At 44.6% G+C, this 23925-nt stretch overlaps 1 protein-coding gene across 1 annotated transcript in view; it reads right to left on the bottom strand.

The window, feature by feature from the left end:
* The window catches only part of GLP2R (glucagon like peptide 2 receptor), a gene marked incomplete at both ends in the record, with an annotated part of 47846 nt that overhangs the window by 1714 nt on the left and 22207 nt on the right, over positions 1-23925 (bottom strand). The window contains 7 exon segments of the mRNA XM_080678753.1: positions 7385-7523; positions 14682-14770; positions 16263-16332; positions 18131-18191; positions 19139-19298; positions 21144-21297; positions 23593-23699. Of these exon segments, the coding sequence (XP_080534879.1) occupies positions 7385-7523; positions 14682-14770; positions 16263-16332; positions 18131-18191; positions 19139-19298; positions 21144-21297; positions 23593-23699 (780 nt within the window).

Genomic DNA, 23925 nt, shown 5'->3' with positions numbered 1-23925 from the left:
GGTGCTCGTAGTTCAATGATGATTAAGTCCCAAAGACCCTATATCATTCATTCAACTATGTAAATACTGTGCCAGGTCACTGCCCATTTCTATTTGTCCACAGTAGGCATTAGCTAATTTTTTCCCCTTCACTTGAATCCTTTCCTTTTGGAAACTATCCCTCCCCTACTTCCTAGGCTTCCGTCAGGGTCAATCATGGGGCCCCCATGTTCTAGGATGACCATCACCACAATATAACCAGCCCAAATGGTCATGTGACCCAAGCAAAGCCAATCAGAGTTCTTTTCACTGGGAAAGAAGAGAGGGTTGTACTCTCTTCCTAGATTTTCCAGCTTTATAGTTATAGCTTTATATTTCTGGGCATCTTGCCCACTACATGGTGAAACCCCATCTGAGAATGATGCCAACAGAGAAAAAAAGCAGAGGCTGGAGATGGTGGAAGACAGAATTCTAATATTGTCTGAGTATCTGGATCAGCTATGCCTGATTCTGACACTTTTATTTATGTGAGATAGTAAGTAGCCCTTTCTCTTGTCAAAATATTTCTATTGAAGAGATAGATAATGTCACACCAGTGGTTTCTCATCACACTTAGGTTAAAATAAAATATAACCACAGAAGGCATGAAGGTGAACTGGGCTGTGTCTGTGTTACTGACTTCTTGGGTCATGCTTCCCCTCAGCCACTATATTCCAGCCACGAAGGCCTCCTGGCTTCCCCCAGCATCTCAAGCTCATGTTTCATCATCTGTTGCTGTATAACTTAGTGCAGGGGTGGGCAAAGTCCAGGCCGAGGGCTGTATCATTTGGTCTGGCCCTGCCAAAGCAATCATAGGCAAGACTTGAAATTCAATAAATCTAGGAGCTTTTTTTCATAGCAACATAATTGATAATTTTGTCTGGCCCTCCAATGATGTTATCAATATCCAAATGGCCTTTGGCAGAAAAAAAGGTTCCCCACCCCTGACTTAGTGGATCAAAACAATAAAGATGTATCAGCTCACATACTTCCTATGGGCCAAGACTCTGGCAGTGGCTTAGCTGGGTAGTCTGGCTCAGGGTCATTTTTCAGGTTGTCATCCAGAGGCTGGTTGGAACTTCAGTCATGTGAAGGCTTGACTTGCTTCCACGATGGCTCACATGCCTGGCAAGTTGTTGGTAGGAGGCCTCAGTGTCTCTCCAGAGAGCGGCTTGATTGTCCTCATGACATGGCAGCAGGCTTCCCCCAAAGGTGCAATTAAAGATGGCAAGGCAGAAGCCACATACCTTCATGCCTACACTACTTCAATGGTCACACATGTAAACCTCATTCAGTGTGCCAGAGGGCTACACAAAGCCTCCAACACCAGGAGATAAAGATCCTTGGGCGCCATATTGGAGACCAGCTACCACCACTGAGTTCTTCCTCAGGTCCCTTCACACTTTTTGTTTTCAGAATCATTCTTCTTTCAAATCTCTGCCTAACTTACTTCTCAAACTTCAGGTCCTAGCCCAAATATCACCTAAAAGAGAGGTCTTTCCTAACCATCCAATTTTCGGTGGCCATTCTATATTTTTCAGAACACCAGAATTATACTATTTATTTGTCAATGTGATTATTATTATTATCTGTCCTTATTCCCTGCCCCTCCAAACAAGATTAGCATTCTTATCTACTTTTTTCACTGCCAGATCCACAGCACTTGAAACAAATGCCTGGCACATAATAGGAGCTCACCAATATGTGTTGAATGAATAAGTGAATGACTGACTGAGTGAATGAATGAATGGGTTGGGTTTCTATAACTTACAACTAAGAGTCTTGCCCCGTACATTATTGTACCACTTGTAAAATATGATAGGACCATTTATTTCTGTCATCTTCCTATTTATTTTTAATTAATTGTGGACACCAGGATCCCAGTGAAAGCAATAGGCATTTTCAGTGATAAAGAGTTTGTGTAGGGGAAGTTTCAATAAGGGAAAATTTTTCTGGATTCACTGCTTAATAGCCAGAGGTCTGCAATCAAAGACGCTTGAGTTAATGTTTATTTTTACTGTTTTTCCAGACTCCTGCAATTCCCGATTTGTTCAAGTCACATGTGATAACCTACATGCCATAGCTTTCCCTGCGACGTGAGGGTCTGTGGGACCCGGGCTGTGTGTCTGATATATGAAGCTGGATATGCCTACAAGACCCAATTACTTGAGTGTTTACAGGAAGAATTTCATGAAATGAAAATGCCAGAACTCACAAGGAAAGAAACACATTCCAACATGAAGGTCATGGTGCAGGCTGACTCTCCCACTTCTCTTAAGAATATTTCTTTCAACCCTGTTGCTGGTAAGGGAGATTCAGTACTGGATTTTTTAAAAATGATGAAATTGAAAAGGAATTATAAAATGTTGCCCTGGAGGAAGATTTTTATGCCTTTCCCCATGGAAGCCAGAAATCTGGCTGTCATAGCAATCAGATGCTCGGATTCTCCCCACCAGTGTAGAATTTTTGCCCTCTTATGTGGCTAGGTATTCCAAGGCTATAGTTCCTAAACAGGAGCATGGTGATAACAAGTAATAATTTCACACATGCAATCTCATTGGAGGCTCACAGGTGCCCTGTATAGTTGGCAGGGCCAGTAGTATTTGCCTCTGGGCACATGATATTAGAAGGGTGGCTTAGAACGTGCCAGAATTCTCATAAATGAGGTAGCTAAAATAGGATTCCACATCACAAACACATCTTTCATTCCCTCGGGTTCTTGATTCACTGTTTCAGGAACATCCTGGAGTCTGGTTAACTTCATTCTAGATAAAACAAATGTGAATGGAGAGATCCCACAGAACATACATCACCACCACGTGACACTCTCTCCCAAGATTCCTTGATGGGAGGAAGCTGGTGAAAGTCGCTAGGCAATAAGGCCTTGGAAGAGTGAAAAACCCTCCAAAGCAGCAAGAAAAGGAAGGTGTTAGATCCCATGTTGATTCCTGCTGATTCACTACAATATGTACTAGTATGTATGTATGCACCCACGCACCTGCCCACCCAGATTCTCACCTCTGCCTGGTGGGATGGAGGGGAACAGCGCAGGGGTATTCAGAAGGTGGGAGGCTCTGACTACCCACAAGGCCTCCAAGTGTGTTTTCTGGCTCAGGCTGCAGAGCCACTCTGATTGCTCATATTCCTCAGTGTTGCATGGTGGTGAGCAGAGCTCTATGTGGCTGTAGAACCAAAGGATTCATTGTGGTAGCTGGTCTCCAGAGGTGGCCCCAACGATTCCTCCCCTCTCAGTAGGCATATGCTCATCCTCACATCAAGAGGTGGACCTTATTTTTCCCTTGAATCTGGGATTAACTTGTGACTTTTTCTGCCAATACCATGTAGAAAAAGTGATATTCTGGGGCTTCCAAGCCCATGCCTCAAGAAGGTTGGACGTTTCTTATTTCTCTCTCTCAAAACATTTGTTCTTGGGATGCTCCAAGGGTCCAGCTGCCATGGTGGGAGATGCCCAAGTTACATGGAGAGGCCACACAGAGGAGAATTGCGACTCTTTAATTGATAGCTTCAGCTGAGCTCAGCCAACAGCCCAGGTCAATGTTTAGTCATGCGAATGAGCCATCTTGGATGTTCCAGCCCAATTGAGCCTTCAGATGTTTGCAGCCCCAGCCAAATATTACATGTATCAAAAGGACCATCCTGCCGAGTCCAGATGGCCCAGCTCATGGAATCATTAAAGATAATAACATGATTACTGCTTTAAGCCAGGAAGTTTTGTCGGAGTTCGTTGCATAGCAATAGATGATCCAAACATGCTCCCTTGCCAGGGGCATATGATAGGCTAGAATTCCTTCTCAGAAATCTGTCCCTTATGGGAAAAAATGGCCACCAAATACTAATGATATAACATCTGCAGTTTTTTGTTGTGTTTTTTTTTTCTCATTTAGAATTACCCTTTAAAGAAGATTAAGCCCAAACAACATAGATAACCCAAATTACTAAACCTTAGCTATTGAAATTTTCCAAAGGATTGACATAAATGAAACATGGTTTCATGATGAAAAATAGTTATTGATTATTTTTCAATTCAAAGCTACACAAAATTCAGCTCTAATGGGAGGAAAAAGAGCCATTGTCCAACTGCTCTGGCCCCGCCTCAGGGTCTGTTCCCTTGGCCTTTCATGAGCGTGCAGTGGACAGGCACATGCCTCCACTCTGTCTACAGAATCGTAGCACCTGACCCTGTCTGCTGGAACATCTTTAAAACTCTGATATAGGGAATTTGGTGTCTCCTGGTTCTGACCCTCAGGGGCACCTGAGGAGCATGATGACATAATAGTTATAAGAAAGGTCTTAACCTCCCTGCATACAAATCTCATATTTGCCACTTATTAGTATTTGCAAGTTCTCCTCTGAGTCTGAGTTCTTTCATTTTGAAAATGGCATAATAATTTCTCCCTCACAAGATAATGTGAGGATCCAATGAGATTGAAAGTGTTTGGGAGTAAACAGATATTTTCAAGTGTGCCATTTTAATGCCTCTGCTGGCATTCTTACTATATTCTTTGCATTATTTTCCTAGTGTTTGTACCAAAGATTACAACATGCATCTTAACTTATCATAATCTATTTCATATTAATACTAACAATTCTGGCAAAATATAGAAACTTTCCTCCAATACAGCTACATTTCCTCCTTGTTCTTTTGTGCTACTATTGTGGTAATATATTAGATCTTTATACAATACAATTTAAAATAATAATAGAGTTTATAATTATTTTCTGCAATTTTATGCCTTTAAAATCAGCTAAATAAAAAAGAAAATATATATTTATATCTTTCACATTTACCTATGTGTTTACCTATTTCTTCTTGTGGATTTGCGTTATTGACTAATGTCATTTTCTTCCAGTCTGACAGACTTCCCTTGATACTTCTCTTAAGGAGGGTTTGCTTGCAATAAATTATTTTAGACTTTATTTATGTCTTTATTTTACCTTAAGTTTGAAACATAATTTTGCTAAATAGAGAATCCTTGATTAAATTATTTTTCATGCAGCATTTTTATTATGTCATATCACTGCTTTCTGGCCTCCATTGTTTCTGATCATAGTCAGCTGTAATTGTATTGTTGGTCTCCATATGCAATGAGTCATTTTTCTCTTGTTTTCATTTTTGTTTTGTTAATCCTCACCCGAGGATATTTTTTCTATTGCTTTTTCAGAAAGAGTGGAAGGGAGGAGAGAGAGAGAGAGAGAGAGAGAGAGAGAGAGAGAGAGAGAGAGAGAGAAAGAAACATGGATGTGAGAGAGACACATCAACTGGTTGCCTCACACTCACTCCCCACCCTGGGGAGCAAATCTGAAACCCAGGTACCTGCCCTTGACTGGCAATCAAGCCCAGAACCCTTTGGTGTGCAGGCAGATGCTCCAACCACTTAGAAACACTGCCAGGGCTCTCTTGTTACTTTCAGAATTTTCTCTTTGTATTTGGCTTCCAAAAGTTTGACTATAATGTTTCTAGATGTGAATCTCTTTGCTTTATCCTATTTGGAGCTCATTGAGTTTCCTGGATGCCTAGATTAATGTTTTTCATCAGATTTGGGAAGTTTTCAACCATTTTTTTCTCCAAATGATTTTTCTACTTTTTCTTATCTCCCTTCTCCTTCTGGGACTCCTCTATGTGTATGTTGATTTTCTTGATGGCATTCCATAGATATCTGAAGCTCTATTATTTTTCTTCATTGTTTTTGTTTGTTTGCTTCTCAGACTGGGTGATTGTAACTGAACTTTCTTCAAGCTCAATGATGCTTTCTTCTACCACCTTAATCTGATACTGAGCCTTTCTGCCTTACCTAGGATCACAGCCTCAGGCTGTGACATTGTTTTTCTTGTTCCTTTGCCACTAAGACCATTACTGTATCTGACAATGCCCAGGGGTATGGGCTTGTTATGCTCTCTGATCTATATTAAGTCAGCCCCTTTCTTCAATGAAGCTGATAGTTTTCACTAGAATTTGCTCATTGATGGAGGAAGGGTTGGAGGACAAGAACAGTCTCAGGAAAACAACAACATAGATTCCCATTGCTCTTACTCGAGCGAGTTCAGTAATTCTTCTTGAATAAACTCTTCTCAGTCTTTTGTATGCCTTTGTTGATTTCCAGGGTCCTGATATGGATGTTGTTGACAATTTTGTCCAATTTTATATTTAATTCTTGCAGATAGGATTTGCTGAGCTCCTCTCTTATCCATTCTGAAAATCCTGCTCCTATGCAAGCATTTTGAGATTATTAATTCCAACATTACTACTGTACAGGAGTAATGTGTGTCCACACTATTTGTGGTAGTCTTTTGCATTAGTGGCCTTTGCTAATGAGCGATGCCTTCCAGTTTTCATGGCATGTGCAGTCTCCTCCCCTTCAGGCCAGGTTGGGTCTATGACTTGCTTTAAATAGTAGAATGCATTACTAGTATCACTATGTGACTTCCAGGCCCAGGCATTTAGGAGGCCTGAAAGCTCCTGCTTTTGTGCCCTTGGGAGCCTTGAACTGCATGTAGAAATTCAGCTGCCCTGCTTGAGAAACCATGGAGAGAGGACATGCAGCAAGTGCAAGCCTTTAAGACTGTATGGGACTGAGGAATATAGTTGGCAGTGAGAAATGAAGCCCCAGAAACTTCACCCAAATAAAGCCGCTCTGGCCAGCCCTAGCCATTCGAGCCTTTCCAGCTTAGGCACCAGACATCTGAGTGGAAAAGCCATCTTGGAAGTTCCAATCCCAGCAGGCATCACATGGATCAGAGATGAACCATCCTTATTATGTCCTACCTGGATTTCAGACCCCCAGAATCATGAGAATAATAATTATTGGCATTTCAAACTGCTGAGTAATGGATAACAATTCAAGCAATGAGTGATTAAAATACCCAGGTAAATTAACCACAGTTGGCCTCCAGTTTCTTGTTTCAGCCCCCACACATCTGTCAAGGTTCAAGAGCCTCCTGGTCTCAACTCATTGGTCCCTACCTACATTTTTTTGTGTTCTGAGTACATCACCTGAAGTATACACAACCATCATTTTGTACAATGTTCTGTAGAGGACCCAGCAAAAATAGCCACTTAATAAAAGGTTTCACGTTGACACTCACAGGTAATATGATCGTGAGTCACATCAACTATTACATCCCAGGAAACAGGCCACTTTTCCCTTCTTAGTCACCACATCACGCTGGCAGGATCAAGGCAACACCTCCATATACATACCCTTCTATGGCCAAAGGCCCTCACTGATAAAGCCTGCTGATTCCAGAACTTTTATTTCCATCTGTGGGCTTTCTCAATTTTGAGTCTGGATCAAGAGCGTTTTGTTTTCTACAAAGCCAAGGCATCCTTGTTCAGACGCCTACTTACATGGAAGGAGCTCAGAGTCAACTGGATGAAGAGTCGTACAAGTTTTGAAAATCCTTGAACTTGATCATCAGTGACAAAAGAGAAGAGAATCTCGTGAACACCCAATAAAGGGATGAGAACCAGCGTTGATTTTGCCAATCTGCAACGACAACCAAATAACTATCATGAGGGCCACATTGGGAACAGGCAACATTTTCTGCTCTTCTGTGCATGCCTTTATTGTAGCTGTTATCATTAATAAACAGTTGATTTTCCAGTTTGTTTTCTTGGCTACACTTGAATGCCTTAAGGGCCAATGTGGTCTTGTTCCTGGGTGCATCTGAACACTTGGCTCATGGTAGATGCTCAGAAAACATGAATTGAATGAATGAATGAATTCCCCTATACAGATTATGACACACCTACAGACATATCTACATTTTGCCTGATGGATAGATTTCCATGCACATAGCTATCACCCTGGGCCCTACACCTCTACTAGCTTTGACAAATGTCCTATTACCTGGCTAGCTGGTGCCTCTGTCTCTTTCTCTATTCAGGACTTCTGATGTCAGTGCTTTCCTGAGCCTGAGAAGGAAAAAAAAACACTTGCCCAGGGTCACAGAGCCACTAAGTGCCAAATACCTGCCTGGAAGCAGGGCTTCTTCTGACTTCATACTCAGGCCCTGCACACTCCACCCAGCTTCACCACAGCCCCCACGCTGCCCCTGAACTTCTGGGACGCTGAGGAAATGAGAAACTGATCCTCCTCGTAAAAAGTGCTGTGTGGAAGCTCCCTGTTGTATAAACCATACACAAAAAAAGACAAGCATTCCTTTGTACCACCCACGTGCAAAGTGCACAGCTGGGGCCCAACCTTCCATCTCACATACCGATGCTTCCCAAACACAGCTATTTGACTATTAGAATTTTTTACAGAGCTATGTCTGTACAGACACATCTTCCTGGTCCCAGGGACAAGGCTCTGAAGCAAGACCTCTGGAGTCTGGATCCCGGAAATGTGAATTTTTAAGGAGCCACCTTTGGAAACAACTGCTCTTTACCACTGAACCGCTTCTTGTTGTAAAGCTAACTACATGAGCGCCATGATTCATATCCAGGGCACAAACAAAGCTACTGTTTTATACATAACTGGGGGCAAAGAGCTCAATTGTAATGATTTTTTTAGCCCAACTCCCTTTCTTAAATGTCTACACTAGGAGATTTCCCCAAACCCCATGGAATTAAAGATGTAGGACCATGGAGGGTCAGCAGCAGCTAATGGGCAGTGTCTTCCAGAAGGTGTATCTCTGTCCAAGAGAGAACAATGCTTACCATGAATCCTGTGTCTCTAAGGGCCGTTCAAATGCAATGTCATCAAGGAAACAAAACAGCTCTCCTTTGTGCCCTAAAAGCACCAAAAGCCAGTACGAGCGGAGCAGGAGTCACCCAGAAAGAGGGACTCCACCCAGGCGCCTGGACTGCGTGTCCCTCGGGCTTGACCATCAAGGAGCGGCCAAGGAGTGGGAGTCTGAGACACAGGCCTGGTTACGTGGTTGGCCTGTGCCATGCTCACATGCTCTGCTATGTCATGTCCGCCCACGCACCACGCACTTAGCTAAGCAACAGGAAGGTCTCCCACAGAGAGACCATTTCAAGTGTTTTTTATTGTTGTTTTGAATTTCCAGGAGTGCTTTAAAATCCTCTAGCTCCAAGGTTGCACAGTGGCAACATGAGCTGTAGGAAGTGATTTTTGTTACTGAAGCCACCTTTCATTGATAAGGAGGCTTTAAGCAATGATGTCCAGATTTCCATTTTTTTTCTTCTGAAAAAAAATGGGGAGATCGGGCCCAAATGCCTGCTCCGCAATCGTCAGCTACAGCCTGGTGGTGGCTGTCCCTTTTAGAGGGAACATGCTTACCAACCCCCAACCTGCCTGCTGGGCCCTCGCAAGTGTCTGAGTTTGCGACAACGCTCGCTCTGGGTTACATTACCCTCGGACCCATGTCTTATTCTTAGGGACTTGCTAGGGCATTATGGGGTTTTTTGTATCTTTATTGTTGAAAGTATTACAGATGTCCCCCTCTTTTTCCCCATTAAGCCCCTCCACACCGTCCCCACCACAGCATTGTATTTTTAAATAAACTTTTTATTTCAGAATAATTTTACATGTGTAGAAAAGTAGCGAAGGTAGTGCAGAAAGTTCCCAGATACCCTTCACTCTGTGTCCCCTAATGTTCAAATCTTACAGAAATCACATACATTTGTCAAAACTGAGAAACCCACATTGGTATGTGACTAATAACTATAGTCCAAACTTTACTAGAATTTCAGCAGTTTTTCTACTAGTGTTCTTTTCACAACCAGGATCCAATCCAAGACCCCACATTTAGCATGGGATGGTTTCTAAAGAATGACCACCTTTTATAAAGTTCTGGAGTGTTTTAGTAACCCCCACTTCTTGGGATGGGTATCACCTCACCTCATTCTAACTTCTCCTTAAGCAAAGTACTATTTGTGTTCCTGTTCAGATAAAAATCCATAAATATTTATAGCAGTTTACTCTTATGAACTGGGTTTATGCTTATTTTCCAACTTTAATCATTTGTTTATTTAAATTACTTAGTTTGCCCTGGCCAGTGTGGCTCGGTTGGTTGGGTGTCATCCTGTGCACTGAAAGGCTGCAGGTTTGATTCTGGTCAGGGCATAGGCCCAGGTTGCAGGCTCAATCCCTGGTAGGGAAAGTGCAGAAGGCAGCTGATCAATGTATTGCTCTCACATCCATGTGTCTCTTTCTCTCCCTCTCCTTTCCTCTCTAAAAATCAATTTAAAATCTTTAAAAACCACCACACCAAATGGCTTAGTTTATTGCAGTCATTTAGCTATTTAATAAACATTTACAGTGGAAAAGGAGGAGGTAGGGTCAAAGGCAGTAGAGTATCTGGGGCCTGGGTTCAAATCCCAGCAGGGACAGTAACTAAGGCCTGGGTTCAAATCCCAATGATACCAATTGCTAGCAGTGTGGTCTTGGGCAAATTATTTAACCTTTTTATTGGTAAAAATGAGGACTATACAAATAATAATACAATATAAAATATTGAAATAAAAATAAAATATTACTAATAATAATAACTGGAAATGTCATCATAAGGATTAACACATGGTAAAACCTCAGAATAAATGGTATTTACTACATAATGAATGATCACTAAAATTTAGCTATTCTTATATTTAAAGAGCTGTCCCTGCCCTCAAGTTGCTTACAACCTCAATGACTTTGATCAATTTTACTTCCATTTGTGATATTTTTCATCTTTGCCCACCAGAAAGTCCTTTCAGAAAGGGCTCTGGGGTTTAGCATGTTAAATGATTCTCCTTTGTGAATCCATTAAGCGCTCTGCCCCACCCATCACATGGATGGTTAAGATGGTTTATCTAGCAGAAGTGAGCCACCGCCATGCTAGAACCACCAAGAACAGAGATCGCCGACCACACGGAGGTCTGCGGGTGTTTGTGGGCATCCCAGGGCCTTGCTCGCCCACAGGCAAGGCTCAGCTGTCCCTCCCAGCCCAGTCTGAGGAGCTGGTTACAGTTGCGTCCACTTGAGGAGCAGAAACCTAGAAATTAGGGCTGGGCCTACAGAAGGTTCTCCAGGTCCTAGCAGCTTGCCTCTTTGGCAAGGGTTAAATGTGTTTAGTTTAAACTTTCCTAAAATAGACTCCTGGAGGGGGATCAATTCTTGAGAGCGACTTCCTGAAAGTTCTCAAAATCTGGGAAAGTTGGAGGTAGGACTGTTCCTACTGGAGTTTGTACAAAAATGCATGAGGCCCTGTCACCCCCCTTCTCCCTACCCTAGCAGAGGGCTCTCATAGAAAAAAAAAAAAAAAAAAAGGGTGTGTAGGGGAGAACCTTCCAGCGTGGAAGAGGCAGTGTGATCTGGGGTGCTGATGGCCCATGAGGTGACGCTGCCCTCTCAGAACTTGGAAATGAGAGGGTTAGCACTGCCTGGAGAAAAAAGTGGGCAAACGTGTTCATCACTGCTGTAGGATTCACCAGCCCAGGGCGTAAACTAAGGTGGCCTGGGTGTGTCCTGAGAAATAGGGCCCTGACATTTTGCTAATGAATAAGCACAAGCTGATCAATTTCATTGAACTCTGCACTTGAAAGTCAGTAAACAGAAAGCAGATGGCCAACCCAAATGGCAGGAAATATTACAGAAAAGCAGGAGGTCCTCAGTACTTATCCAGCTCTACCTGTGGAGACTGAGCAGTGAACCTCCCTCTCACCAGGTAGGTGGGACCACAGGACAGTGGTGGATTCTCAGGCTACCGTCAAGGATCCTTCATCACCAATTACTCTACTTGGATGACGTGATCACCAATAACATTCTAGTGACTGCACTGTGTTTCTGGATCTTCTGGTGTCAACTTTGCAAAGACTGGGGGCACTAGAAGGAGCCTCCACCCCACCTCCACCTTTCACAGTCTCTATGAATAAATAGTTGTATAGTCTGGTTTTATATTAGTCTCTTGTGAGTTCAGGGAGCATCAGTCAGCCCTCCAAAGTCTCAGCCACTCAGGCACACTCATAGGTCCCCAATATAGTCCCAGGTGGTGGCAAACTTGCCAAGATGAGGTGTCTCATCCTGGGAGGCCTCCAGATAGGCACAAACCCACGTTTCTCTTTTCAACCCTTTTCCTCATACAAGAGTGGGGGAAGGAAAAAGAAGTTTCCAGACACATAGTGTGCGTCAGGCACAGTTACTCTTTCTCTCCCCAAAATAGCCAGTCCTAAATCACTGCTCAGCCATCAAGGCCTCCCTAGTATCTTTACTTACACTTCCCTCAATCCTTGGCTCCCAATGGGGTGACACATTCCAGTGCTGTGCAAGGTGGTCCATTTGGTGTTAGAAGAAAATATAATTAAAGAAGGTAGTAGAAATTCTATGTATATTAATATTTACCCATTCTTAATCAATTTCATTTTTTGGTTTATGTTATAATGTATATAAGAGTTCCACAGGCCAAGTGTATATATGATGAGGGTCATGTTCACAATTTCTGTACTAATAGAGTGCATGATCAGAAAAGTTTGGAAACCACTATCTTGGATAACTCCGAAGGAGACCTTGGAAAGGGATATCAAGGCTGCTTAGAAACACATTTGCCATAGCTTGACCAGACAATTCCAGGCCTGGTTTCTCTAGAGCATCTGATCTTGTGGTCCCCCATCTGGGTGTGTATCAGAATGTGTCAGGTAGGTAGAAGTCGACTGTGAAAAGCCCAATGATGGGACTCCATCCCTCACTCTCTGAGTCAGAACACTCAGTGGAGGCTCACCAGCCTGTGTTACCGGCCGAGTGTCAGGAGATGCTTAGGAGTGGCCCAGATGGAAAGCTATTGGAAGGACTGCTCTGGGCCTAGAACACGGAGACCAAGTGGTACATGGTGGGCTTTGGGGGCACAAAGTGACGGGGTTTAGGCGATCGGCCTTTGTGGAAAGTTCCGGGAATGCTGTCCTCTGTGGGGTTTCCAGGGTGCTCGTGAGAGAACTGCTCCCCCTGAGTGGACCTGCACAGGGGAGACTAGAGCAGCTCTGCTCTTGGCCTGGGGCCTCCCCCCTCAGATAGTGGTAAGAGAGGCTGGGCCTTGGGAAAGAGCCAAAGCAACTGTCAGCCACTTGGAGGCTCCATGAAAGGCGCCAAGAAAGACAGCGAGGCCCTGTGTGGTCCAGGCCAGCCCAAGTGGCCCAGGGCTGAGGTGTTTGCAAAATAGTTGGGCCAACTACAGTGTATATTTTCCCAGTCCTGGACCATGTGGTTTATTCTTCTGACCTCCTGGAGGTAGGTAGGATTCAGGGTTTGAATCCTGGGCAAATATCACTCACCACATCTAATTGGACTGGGACACCTGTGTCTATGGCCTCCTTTATCCTCATAACGAGGAGGAGGTAGATCTGGTGTGGACTCTGTCTTTACTCACCAGAAAACAGGCCCAAAAAGGCCAAGTGACTTGCCCAAGGTCAGTCGGTGAGTCTGAGGTCATGGCCAGCATCAGCCCTCCTGACTCGAGTTCCACACCAACGTCCCAGTCCTTGGCAAGTTAGTGTGTGCTCCTTGCTGTCAGGGTGCACATCGTCTTTACCTTTTGTTCCCAGCACAGTTTCAGACACATTGGAGGCATTCATTAAATGTTTGTCAGATAAATGGAAAAACTACCTTCCCACACACCTGAGTCAGGCTCCGTTTTGGCCTTAGGAGAGTGAGAAACAGAGCTATAGACATCCTGACTCACACTCCCACCTCCGTCCTACCATGTGGACTAGAATCCCTACTCTGAGAGCTACTTTTTTGACTTAAAACAGTCCTTTCGCAAGAGCCCTGCAGAAGTGGATAAGTCTCATAGACAGTAAAGAGTAACTGGAAAAGAAAAGAGAGATCTTGTTATGCCACTTATTCATTCATTCATTTATTCATTCATTTGTATCTCCAGCAATGCAGATCTGCCTTTCTCGGACGACTGTAGTGGTTGTGATCTGACTTGCTACGAACTGGGACTACTGTCACGGTGGAAAGCAGAAGATGGGACACAGCAAAGGCAAGTCACAAAGAAAGAGTGACTGTGTGTTGAACATATTTCCTTGGACTTCAAACGTTTGTGGTCTTATATCCCAAGGTTTCAAAAATACCCAACTATTCTCTTCTGAGTTATGAATATGTCTTTTACTTTGTGACCTCAAATCCCTCCCAAAGATAGGTGACTAACTTCCCTTCATGTGACTCTTTCCTTTCCCTGTAAACCAGCCACTCTTAGGAGCATTTCAACAGTTTCCTACTAGGCCCTAGGGGGATGTGTGTGCCCGTGACAACTCACCACTTACTTCATTTTCATGGGGCCAGAAAGTCCTCACCATTGCCAAAAGCCCTACAGGATCCCATGACTCCTTTCTCAGAGGGGTTCTCCCCGATACCCTTGCCTTAGGACAGTGGACAGCAAACTCATTAGTCAACAGAGCCAAATATCAACAGTACAACAATTGAAATTTCTTTTGAGAGCCAAATTTTTTTAAACTTAAACTTCTTCTAACGCCACTTCTTCAAAATAGACTCGCCCAGGCCGTGGTATTTTGTGGAAGAGCCACCCTCAAGGGGCCAAAGAGCCGCATGTGGCTTGCGACCTGCAGTTTGCCGACCACTGCCTTAGGAGATAAACATACTAATGTAACTCATTCCCTCCCACACACCCCCAGACATTGGCCAGAAGAGCCAGAGAGGTCAAAACAGTCTTAGACTACTGGATACTGACCTCAGGCTACTCACCTGTATTTATAATCTTTGAAGCACATTTGATGCGCTTTGAGCTTAGAAATGAGAAGCTTGAGAATTTTCAGGAAGATGAAGAAATTGACCTTGAAAAAAAAGCAGACAAGGGTAAGTGATGGGAGTCCATGTGGCTATGAATATCGAGGTCACCCTGGGCCTGGCCATCAGATCCCTGTCCAGGTAAACTAGGGGCAACTTGGCAGTCAGCGGCCAGGTAGAAAGAGCTTGCAGTAAACCCCACTCTCCCTAAGGCCACCTCCACCGAAAGCCTGGGAAGGATCCTGAAAAGCCATTTAGTTTATTCTTCTGCCTCAGGAATGCCCACCACTACAGTCGTCCGAGAAAGGCAGATGGACACGTACATTATCATTATTAACTAATGTTTATTGAGCACTTACCATGCCAGGCATTGGCTAACTGTCCATATGTTATTTTATTTAATCCTCACAATAACCCTCTGAGGAAGCCACGCTATGACATGATACAATGAGAAAACAGAGGCACAGAGGAGACAAGTGCAGTTTCCAAGGTTGCACAGCTAGTAAGTGACTGAGTAATTAAATCTCCGATTACAAACCTCCCTGCACTTAACAAAAACTGCCACAGCCCTCTTCTGTAAAGAACTCCAGCACTACTGGTGTCTGATTTTGAGATCCTGTTGCTGCCACAGAATTCACTGCAAAGTACATGTTCTCCACTATCTAGACTACTTTCCACAACTGCATGAACTAGGAAAAGTCAGCTCTTCATTATCAGCCTTGGTAGAAATTTTAAAATATGTTTATAAAATTTTTGACGCCTCTCCCACCAAGAGGCTGAGCCTAATGTCCCCCTTTCCTCTGGAGTGTGAGCTAGATTTTGTTATTTGCATCTAAAGAAAAAAATGTGGTGGAAATGATGCTGTGTGTCTTCTAAGGCTAGGTCCTCAAAAGGATGGCTTCCATCTGGTATCTGTCTGTCTATCTATTTATCCACATATTCACATATTCTCTCTCTCTCTCTCTCTCTCTCTCTCTCTCTCTCTCTCTCTCTCTCTTTCTCTCTCCACCTAAGAAAGCTTTAGGACTCTGGACCAAGCATTCCTTCTCCAGCCCCCAAATCCTGGGCCACATGGAATAAAGGCTCTTCATCAGAGTCTCACAGAAGCAGCATCTCCTGACTCTAACGCCCATCACAGTTTTGGGTCAATATTGATTCTATGTTTTCCTCCCTAAAAGAAGCTTCCTGGGTGCCCCCTCCCTCCTACTAGTGGTGTTAAAACCCAAGGCTATTCCTGGGTTGACCCATGGCTGATACGCCTGTATCACCATCACAACCGTTTACCAAGCGCATGTCTGAAGACCCAGAGAGAAGGAGGCTTGTATATAACCCTGAACTTGGATCCTGAACCAGAACACAGTGAAGTTGCTAATTTGTTCCTTTTCATTCAGCAGATCCTACTCACAGCTCAGCATCTCCTTCTCAAGGGATCTGGCCCAGGCTCTTTCTGAGCCAGAGAATTTGGTGGTGGGGGAAGGGGTATGGTCCTCCACAGCTGCTGAGCTCAGAGGGGGAAAGGGTAGATGGGATGGTCCTTACTGCTACACAAAGCAGCATGGGTCCTCGGATGATCCACCAGATTTCCTTATTTTCGTTGGTTACCCAGCATCTACAGCAAAGAGCATACAGTAGAAGAAGACTTTAAATCAAGGTAAGGTTGAATACAAAAGCTGCACGACCTCTGGAAAAAGGATGCTCATACTCAAGACTCACCTTCAAGCCATCATTCTCCTGAGAGGTGGAAGAGAAGAAGAGAGGACGCACATTCCTTCCTACCAGTACAGCAGTGTTGACTTTTCTAACCTCTAAAGTGCTCCTCGATGCTAAACTTGTTGTATATCCTCCTACACCTGTCTCGTGTTCATAGAAATGTAAATTCTTAATTACATAAAGGACTTTTTGGTGGTGATTATTTGGAGAAAAAAATGGGATCACATGATAAGCATTATTCAGCAACAGCATTAACAATGTGCTGTTGAGATTCAGCCCCTAGAAGTCAGAAGATATAGAATTAACATGTTTTCTCAGTAGTCTCATAATATTCCACAGTATAGGTAGGTTACAATTTATTCATTAATTCCTCTATTGATGGATGTTCAGGGTCTTTTTGTTTGGTTAGGGTTTTTTGTCTTATTTTTTAAGTTGAAATATAATTGCCATATTAACATTATATTAGTTTCAGGTGTACAACATGATGATTTACTATATAAATATAGTGAAACTAGAGGCCCAGTGCACAAATTCATGCACAGGTGGTGTCCCTTGGCCTGGCAGGCAATCAGGGCCAATCAGGGCCATCTCGCCCAGTCCCAATCAGGGCCGATGGGGGCTGGCCAGTTGAGGGGGCGTTTTGAGAGGTTGACCAGCCAGGGAGGGACAGCAGGAGGGCTCCAGGGCATGTCCAGCTCTCTCACCCAGTCCCTGATCAGCCATACCCCAGCAGCAAGCTAACCTACTAGTCAGAGCGTCTGCCCTCTTGTGAGTCATAGTGACTGATCAAGCAGTCGACCAAACAGTCAACAGATTGGTCAAACACTTAGCATATTATGCTTTTATTATATAGGATGATCACCACAATAAGTCTAGTTAACATCCATCACCTCATATGGTTATAATTTTTTTTCTTATAATGAAAACTTTTAAGACTCACTGTCTTAGCAAAGTTCAAATACACAATAAAGTTATGTTAACTATAGTCACCATGCTGTACATTACATCCCCAGGACTTATTCATTTATAACCAGAATTTTGAATCTTTTGGCCACTTTTACCCTTTCCACTTTGCTTTATTCCTCCCACTTTGAACTATGATGCAATAACCATTCTTGTACCTGTATGCTTATATACCCAGGTCGCTGATAAGGTATGCAGCAAATTTTTGTGTTATTTTCTAATTTGTTCTAGCTAATTTTGTGCTAATTTGCAGGCATAACTTAATAAACTAATAAACTGTAAGGAAAATCTTTGATTATTTTTATCTACATTCCTAGATATATTTTATTTTTTATTTTTTCCTTTATATTGAATTTATTGGGGTGACACTGGTTAGCAAAATTATACAGGTTTCAGGTGCACACAACACATCATCTGTACACTGTACTGTATATTCACCACCCCAAGTCAAGTCTCCATCCATCATCATTTATCCCCTCTATACTGTCCTCTACCTACCCCTTCCCCCTGGCAATCACCACACTGTTGTCCATGTGCATGAGTTTTTTCCCTTTATTTTTCTTTTTGCCCAATCCCTCCACCATCACTTCCACCAGTCCCCCACTAGGTATATTTTAGATGGCCAAAATGGAAGGGGGTGGATAGTCTCTGGGAAAAATGATGTATAGCCTTGTGTTTAGGCATATTTGGGAATTACTGGCTCATGGAAGTGAGAAAACATGTGAATTGCCTACCCTGTGTTCTCCAGCTGCGCACGGGCGATACTCCAGGGCACAACAAACAGCAGTGGGAAGGCTGGGGAGAGAACAGGCAAGTGTAGTTAGTTGCTGGTTGGCCAAACCTACCTGTATCCGCCCCAGCTTGATGGGCCAAGCACTGCTGGTTAAATCTGACAAAAGCCCGAACATCATAGCACGGTGGGCTGTGAGGGCTATAGACCTAGCATGGCACATCCTGTCTATTGTTTCATTGTCAGCAAACCAGGAAGCAGAGAGGACAGACTTGTCACACATCACAAAGCAGCTTACAGTCAATTCAGAGACGTTAACCAAAATATTCTGAACTGAAGGCCAAGGTAATTTCCTCTGAATTCTGCAGTCTCAATGCCCCAGGAGCTGTGGCAGCAGGGGTTCCAGGCCTCATCTTGAAGACTCTAGTGTTATCATTTGTGCCCCCCCCCCCAAATTAATATGTTGAAGCCATAACCCCAACGTAATAACGTAATATTTGGAGGTGAGACCTTTGGAGGTAAATGAATTTGGAAGAGGTTGGGGGAGGCAGGGGTGTCATCATGATGGGATCAATGCCCTTGTAAGAAGAGCCCAGAGCTGTGCACACTCTCTCTCGCTACCCCCTAACCCCCACCATGTGAAGACAGCAAGAAGGCAGCTGTCCACAAGCCAGAAAGATGACCCTCACCAGAACTCAGTCATGCTGGCACCCTGATTTCAAACGTCCCATCCCACATAACTGAGAAGTAATTGTCCATCATATAAGCCATGCAGTCTATGGCATTTTGTTATGACATCCTGAGCAGACCAATACAGTTGGGGACAGGGTAGGAGAAATGTCACAATTCTACCAATTTTTGCATGTGTGCATTGGGTCTATGGCACATTTGTGTGTGAGTGTGCATTGTTTGCACACTTCAGTTGGGTGCCTAACTCTGACCAAAGGCTCTATTGGGTTCCCATGATCTGAAGAGTCCCCAGAAAAAGAGGCTGGGGGTTCACATCACTCACCCCAACCCACCAGCAGGTATGTGGGCCACAGCCGCCTTTCGGAAAACACCGTGGGCTCCAGCAGCGTGCGGAGGTAAAGGCCTTCCACCAGGAGCCACGAGTAATTGGCGCCCACGCAGTAGTGCAGGAGAACCTGGGCTGAGCGGCAGGAGGCGGAAATCTGCAGAGGACAGAGCGCCCGCAGGTGGGCCCAGGCTCCCCCAATATCGGGACCACAGGAGGGTGGAGAAGGGCCTCTCTGAGCAGAACCCCCCCACTTTGCTCCCCTCCCTCCCTCTCAGAGAGGAGAACACAATCTCAAAATGTGAAGGAGTGCTTCATGCAGGTTTCAAAGCCAAGCCTCTTCCTTGACACTTTAGACATTTTTAGACAAACAAAAACAGAGGAATATCATCAGCAACTTCCCCAAAGGAAACTAAAGGGTTTATTCTCTGATCTCAGTTCAATTAAGCTAGACATCAACAACCAAAAAAATCTGCATATGATTGAAAATGAGGAAATAAACTTCTAAAGAACTCATGAATCAAGGAGAAATGATAATAGATTAGAACTTACTTCTGAATTGAATGAAAGGAAAATACTGCCTATCAAAATGTGTGCTACGCAGCTAATTCCAGACTCAGAATGAAACGCGCAGCCTTAAATGCATTAATTAAATAAGCAAAAAGCTGAAAATCAATTACCTTAAATATTATGTCAGAAAAAGAACAGCATATAAACCTAACGAAAGTACATAGAAAAATAATAAAGATGGAAGTGGAAATTAATGAAATAGAGAACATAAAATAAAGAGAATCAACAATGCCAAAAAATCAGTTTTTAAAAAATCCAGTAAAACTGAGCAACTCCTGACAAAGACAATAAAGGGGGCAGAGAAAGAGGGTGAAGCTACAAATGATCAATATCAGGAACGGAAAAAAGGAAAACCACTATAGACGCAATAGACCTTTAAAAGACCATAGGAAGTTATGGACAATATCATGCCAATAAATTTAAAACATTAGATGAAATAGAGAAATTCCTAGAAAAACATAAATTTTACCTTGTGACACCAGAAGAAATATAAAATGTAAATATGAGACATAATTAGTTTATAATTAAAAGCCTCCCAATAAACAAAACTCTGGGCCCACATGGCTTCACTGGTGTAATCTATCACATATTTAAGGAAGAATAAATCATCTTAAATCAACTCTTCCAGAGAATAGAGAAAGAGGGAACAAGTCCGATTTAAGAGGTCAGCATAAACTTTATCCAAAAGCTTAACAAAGGCATTACAGGAAAAGACAATTACTTACGAATGTGGGTGAGAAATGCTAAACCAAAGACAGTACTAGCCATCGGGATCCAGCGACAGAAAAGGAAGAACAGCGTCAGAACTTAGTTGGATTATTTCAGGAATGCAGTTAGTTTGACAAGCTACTGCGTTCGTCATTAACAGGATAAAGGAAAATCATGTCCACAGATGCAGATTTCAATGTGGGAAGTTTTGCTGCTGTAATAAATAGTGAAAATAGCCCTTGCCTGTTTGACTCAGCGGATAGGGCGTCGGCCCACGGACTGAAGGGTCCTGGGTTCGACTCCGGTCAAGGGCATGTACTTTGGTTGCAGGTTCCCCGGCCCTGATTGGGGCGCGTGTAGGTGGCAACCTATTAATGCGTCTCTCTCACACTGATATTTCTGTCTCTCTTCTCCCTTCCACTCTCTCCAAAAATCAATGGGAAAATATCCTTGGGTGAGGATTAACCCCCCAAAAATAGTAATAATAAAAAGATGGATCTGGTTTAGTTCTTCTTTTATGTACAGATGAAGTCATTTCCCACCCCAGGGCTGTTCAGTAGCTCCACAGTGAAATTTCTGCTGCTGATTCTCTTTACCTGCCCCACTCTCGGAGGTGACGCCTGTCTGACCACAAAGCCTCTGGCCCCCTTTATCTCCCTCCTCCCTCTCTGGCCCACCTCCCTGCCCTCTGACCCAGCACTGACCCACCCGGTGGAGGACATACCTCGGACATGTAGGACACCCACTCCTTCTCAGTGTCGGGCCTTCTGGAGTAAGAGTTGTGGAAGATGATGTCCTTCCCCAGCACGGCCAGGGCTTTCAGGATGAAGGAAGCAAACAGGTTCATGTGGATGTAGTTGCGGGTGCAGTGGAGTTTTCTGTGCAGGAGGAAACCGCATTCCTTCCCTCAGGAAAGGCAGTGATGACCAACAGGTGGTGCCTGAAACGCTGTGTACCCGCAGGCGTCCTCAAACTACAGCCCGTGGGCCACATGCAGCCCGCCGAGGACATTTATCCGGCCCGCCGGGTGCCGCTGCCTGTCCTGCTTAGCAGCCGACTCGTCCTGGGCCCGCAGTGCGCATAGGAATTTGTTCATAGTTGTTTTTTTTAAACTATAGTCCGGCCCTCCAACAGTCTGAGGGACAGTGAACTGGCCCCCTGTTTAAAAAGTTTGAGTACCCCTGCATTACAGGGTGGAGGTGCGGTGTAGGCTCCAGAGCGGGCTGGCTGGGATATGTGATCTGACTGCTCTGTGACTCATTTTCCTCAACTGTGATGTGAGAATAATGACAGCTAACACCTTTATAACATGGTCCACATATGCCGCTGTGTCCCAAGCCCTTTACAAGTGAGTACTTATGGGTATCCTTGCTCCTTCCAACCTCTGAAGGAGTAGGTACCATTATTGCCCTGACTTTACTACTAGGGAGATCACGGCAGAAGGGTTAAGTCACTTGTCCAAAGTCCCAGAGCAGTAAGTGGTAGAGCTGAGATTTGAACCCAGATACTCTAAGGCTACAGCATATGGCTCTCCCAGGCTCTACGGCCTGTAAGAACAAGAGTGCTTGCCTCCAAGGGCTGCGGGAGGATTCAGTCAGGCATGGGTGAGAAGTGCTCACACCCGCGTTCACTTAGGCCTTGCCCACCTGGAGCCTCCTGCAGGCTCCGTCTTGTCCTGGCTGATTAAAGCTGCATCACTCGGTTCGCGAGCCGCGGTTTGCTGCTCTGTTGACTAATGAGTTTGCCAACCACTGACCTAGACTCTCGATTCCAATAATTACAGGCTGTTGTTGTTCCTTGTGATTAAGCCCCTATCCAGTGGTCGGCAAACTCATTAGTCAACAGAGTGGCAAACCGCGGCTCGCGAGCACTGCAGCAAATGGTCGTCTTTATTAATTTTGAAGGCAGATTTGAAGCAGGTCCTTGCACTTTAGCATTTATGCATCCTTCTCCCTAACTAGACTGGGGACTGCTCCAGGGCAGAGATGGGGTCTTACTCTACCCAGCGCCCGAGGCAAACGGACATTCAGTTGACCTGGGTTCTGTTACTCCCTGCAGCGCTGGGCCGCTCCTTTCTCCTGGCTTGGTTCTGAGACTTCGGGAAGGTGAGTGGAGGAGGTGACCCACAGCAGTGGGCCGGGGCTGTGCGATTCTCCCATTGTTTAGGAACTGCTCTCCTTAGAGCAGATGGTCATTACCCTGCTCCAAGAGCCAGGGACCACCCTGAGGTTAAGGGTCACGGAGGGCCAGACCTGGGCTTGGAGAGCCCAGGTGGGGAGTTGCTCTAGAGCTAGCATTCAGGTCTCCACAGTCCCCATGCAGGTCTCCTGCTTCCATGCCAAACTCTCATTCTGCCGTGTTATGTGCTCAGTGATGTTCTGGAAAGGGCTGAACCGAGAGAGCCCAGGGGGCTCCCCTGTGGCTCTATAATTGTCTCACTTGGGGAATTTTTAAAAACGTGATTGAATAAAATGCACTGAGATTTGGGATTCTGAAAGCGTATCAGGGAGTGAAAATGCTGAGGTACTGGACTGCCTGGTTGTGGTCTTGGATCCATCACTCACCAGCTGTGTGATCTTGGGCCAGTTCCTCAATCTCTCCATAGTTGAGTAACTCACTTAGAAAATGGGGTAATAACAGTGCTAATCTCCTGGAATTAGAACTAAGCTTCATTCGGATCAGGATGAGATTTAAATGACTTAGTGCATGTAACATGCTTAGGACAGTGCCTGGGCACCAGAAAACACAGCTAATTGGAGTCTGAAATCCCATCTCTACTCCTCATTCATCTGCTTTGGGGACGTTTCTTAATCTCTGCTGTAAAAATAATGCCTCTGGCAGTGCTGCGGTGAGAATCGGCTGTGGAAGCAATGGGCGTGATTAGGACTTTGGAGCAGGGCCCGGCACATAGGTTATCCTATGAGTTAGGGACCCAGATTCCAATTCTCACTGCGCTTGGTGACGGGTGACTCCATGGCTCTCAGTGGACCTCTGATATTCATCCCCCTTCCTCTGTAAAAAGGGATGGATGGACTAGGAAGTCTCTCAGACTCCTTTCCAGCTCTGATGAGCCCAGCCATCACCCAGCCCAGTCTTCTACTGCATTCTAGAGGTAGCCAATACACAAGCTCGAGGGCACACGACTCAACACACGCCCGCAGAGTTTCACTCACCGAAGAAACAGGAGGAGAGTGAGAGCCAGGAGGAGGGCGACAGTGGAGAGGGAATAGCCCACGGTGTACAACAGCTGCAAGGTCGACAGCAAGGCGTGGTGTTCCACCTGAACACAGAGGAAGAGCAGCCATGATCACCAAGCTAGATGGCTGTGGTCTCCATCCCCGAGCTCCATGCCCAGACCACAAAGGTTTTAGGCATGCACCCCAACTTTGTTGACACCCAAGTAAGGAACATCTCAGAGGCCAAGGCGCCTTGATGAGTGAAGAGCCCACCTTGGGTCTCACCTTCATGGCTGGTCCAACAGCCCAGCATTGGTGCACCAAGATTCA

Source organism: Plecotus auritus, assembly GCF_963455305.1.
Source record: "Plecotus auritus genome assembly, chromosome: 7".
Lineage (NCBI taxonomy): Eukaryota > Metazoa > Chordata > Mammalia > Chiroptera > Vespertilionidae > Plecotus > Plecotus auritus.
The sequence above is the reverse complement of the archived record's forward strand: the minus strand, read 5'-3'. Positions and strand labels throughout refer to the sequence as shown.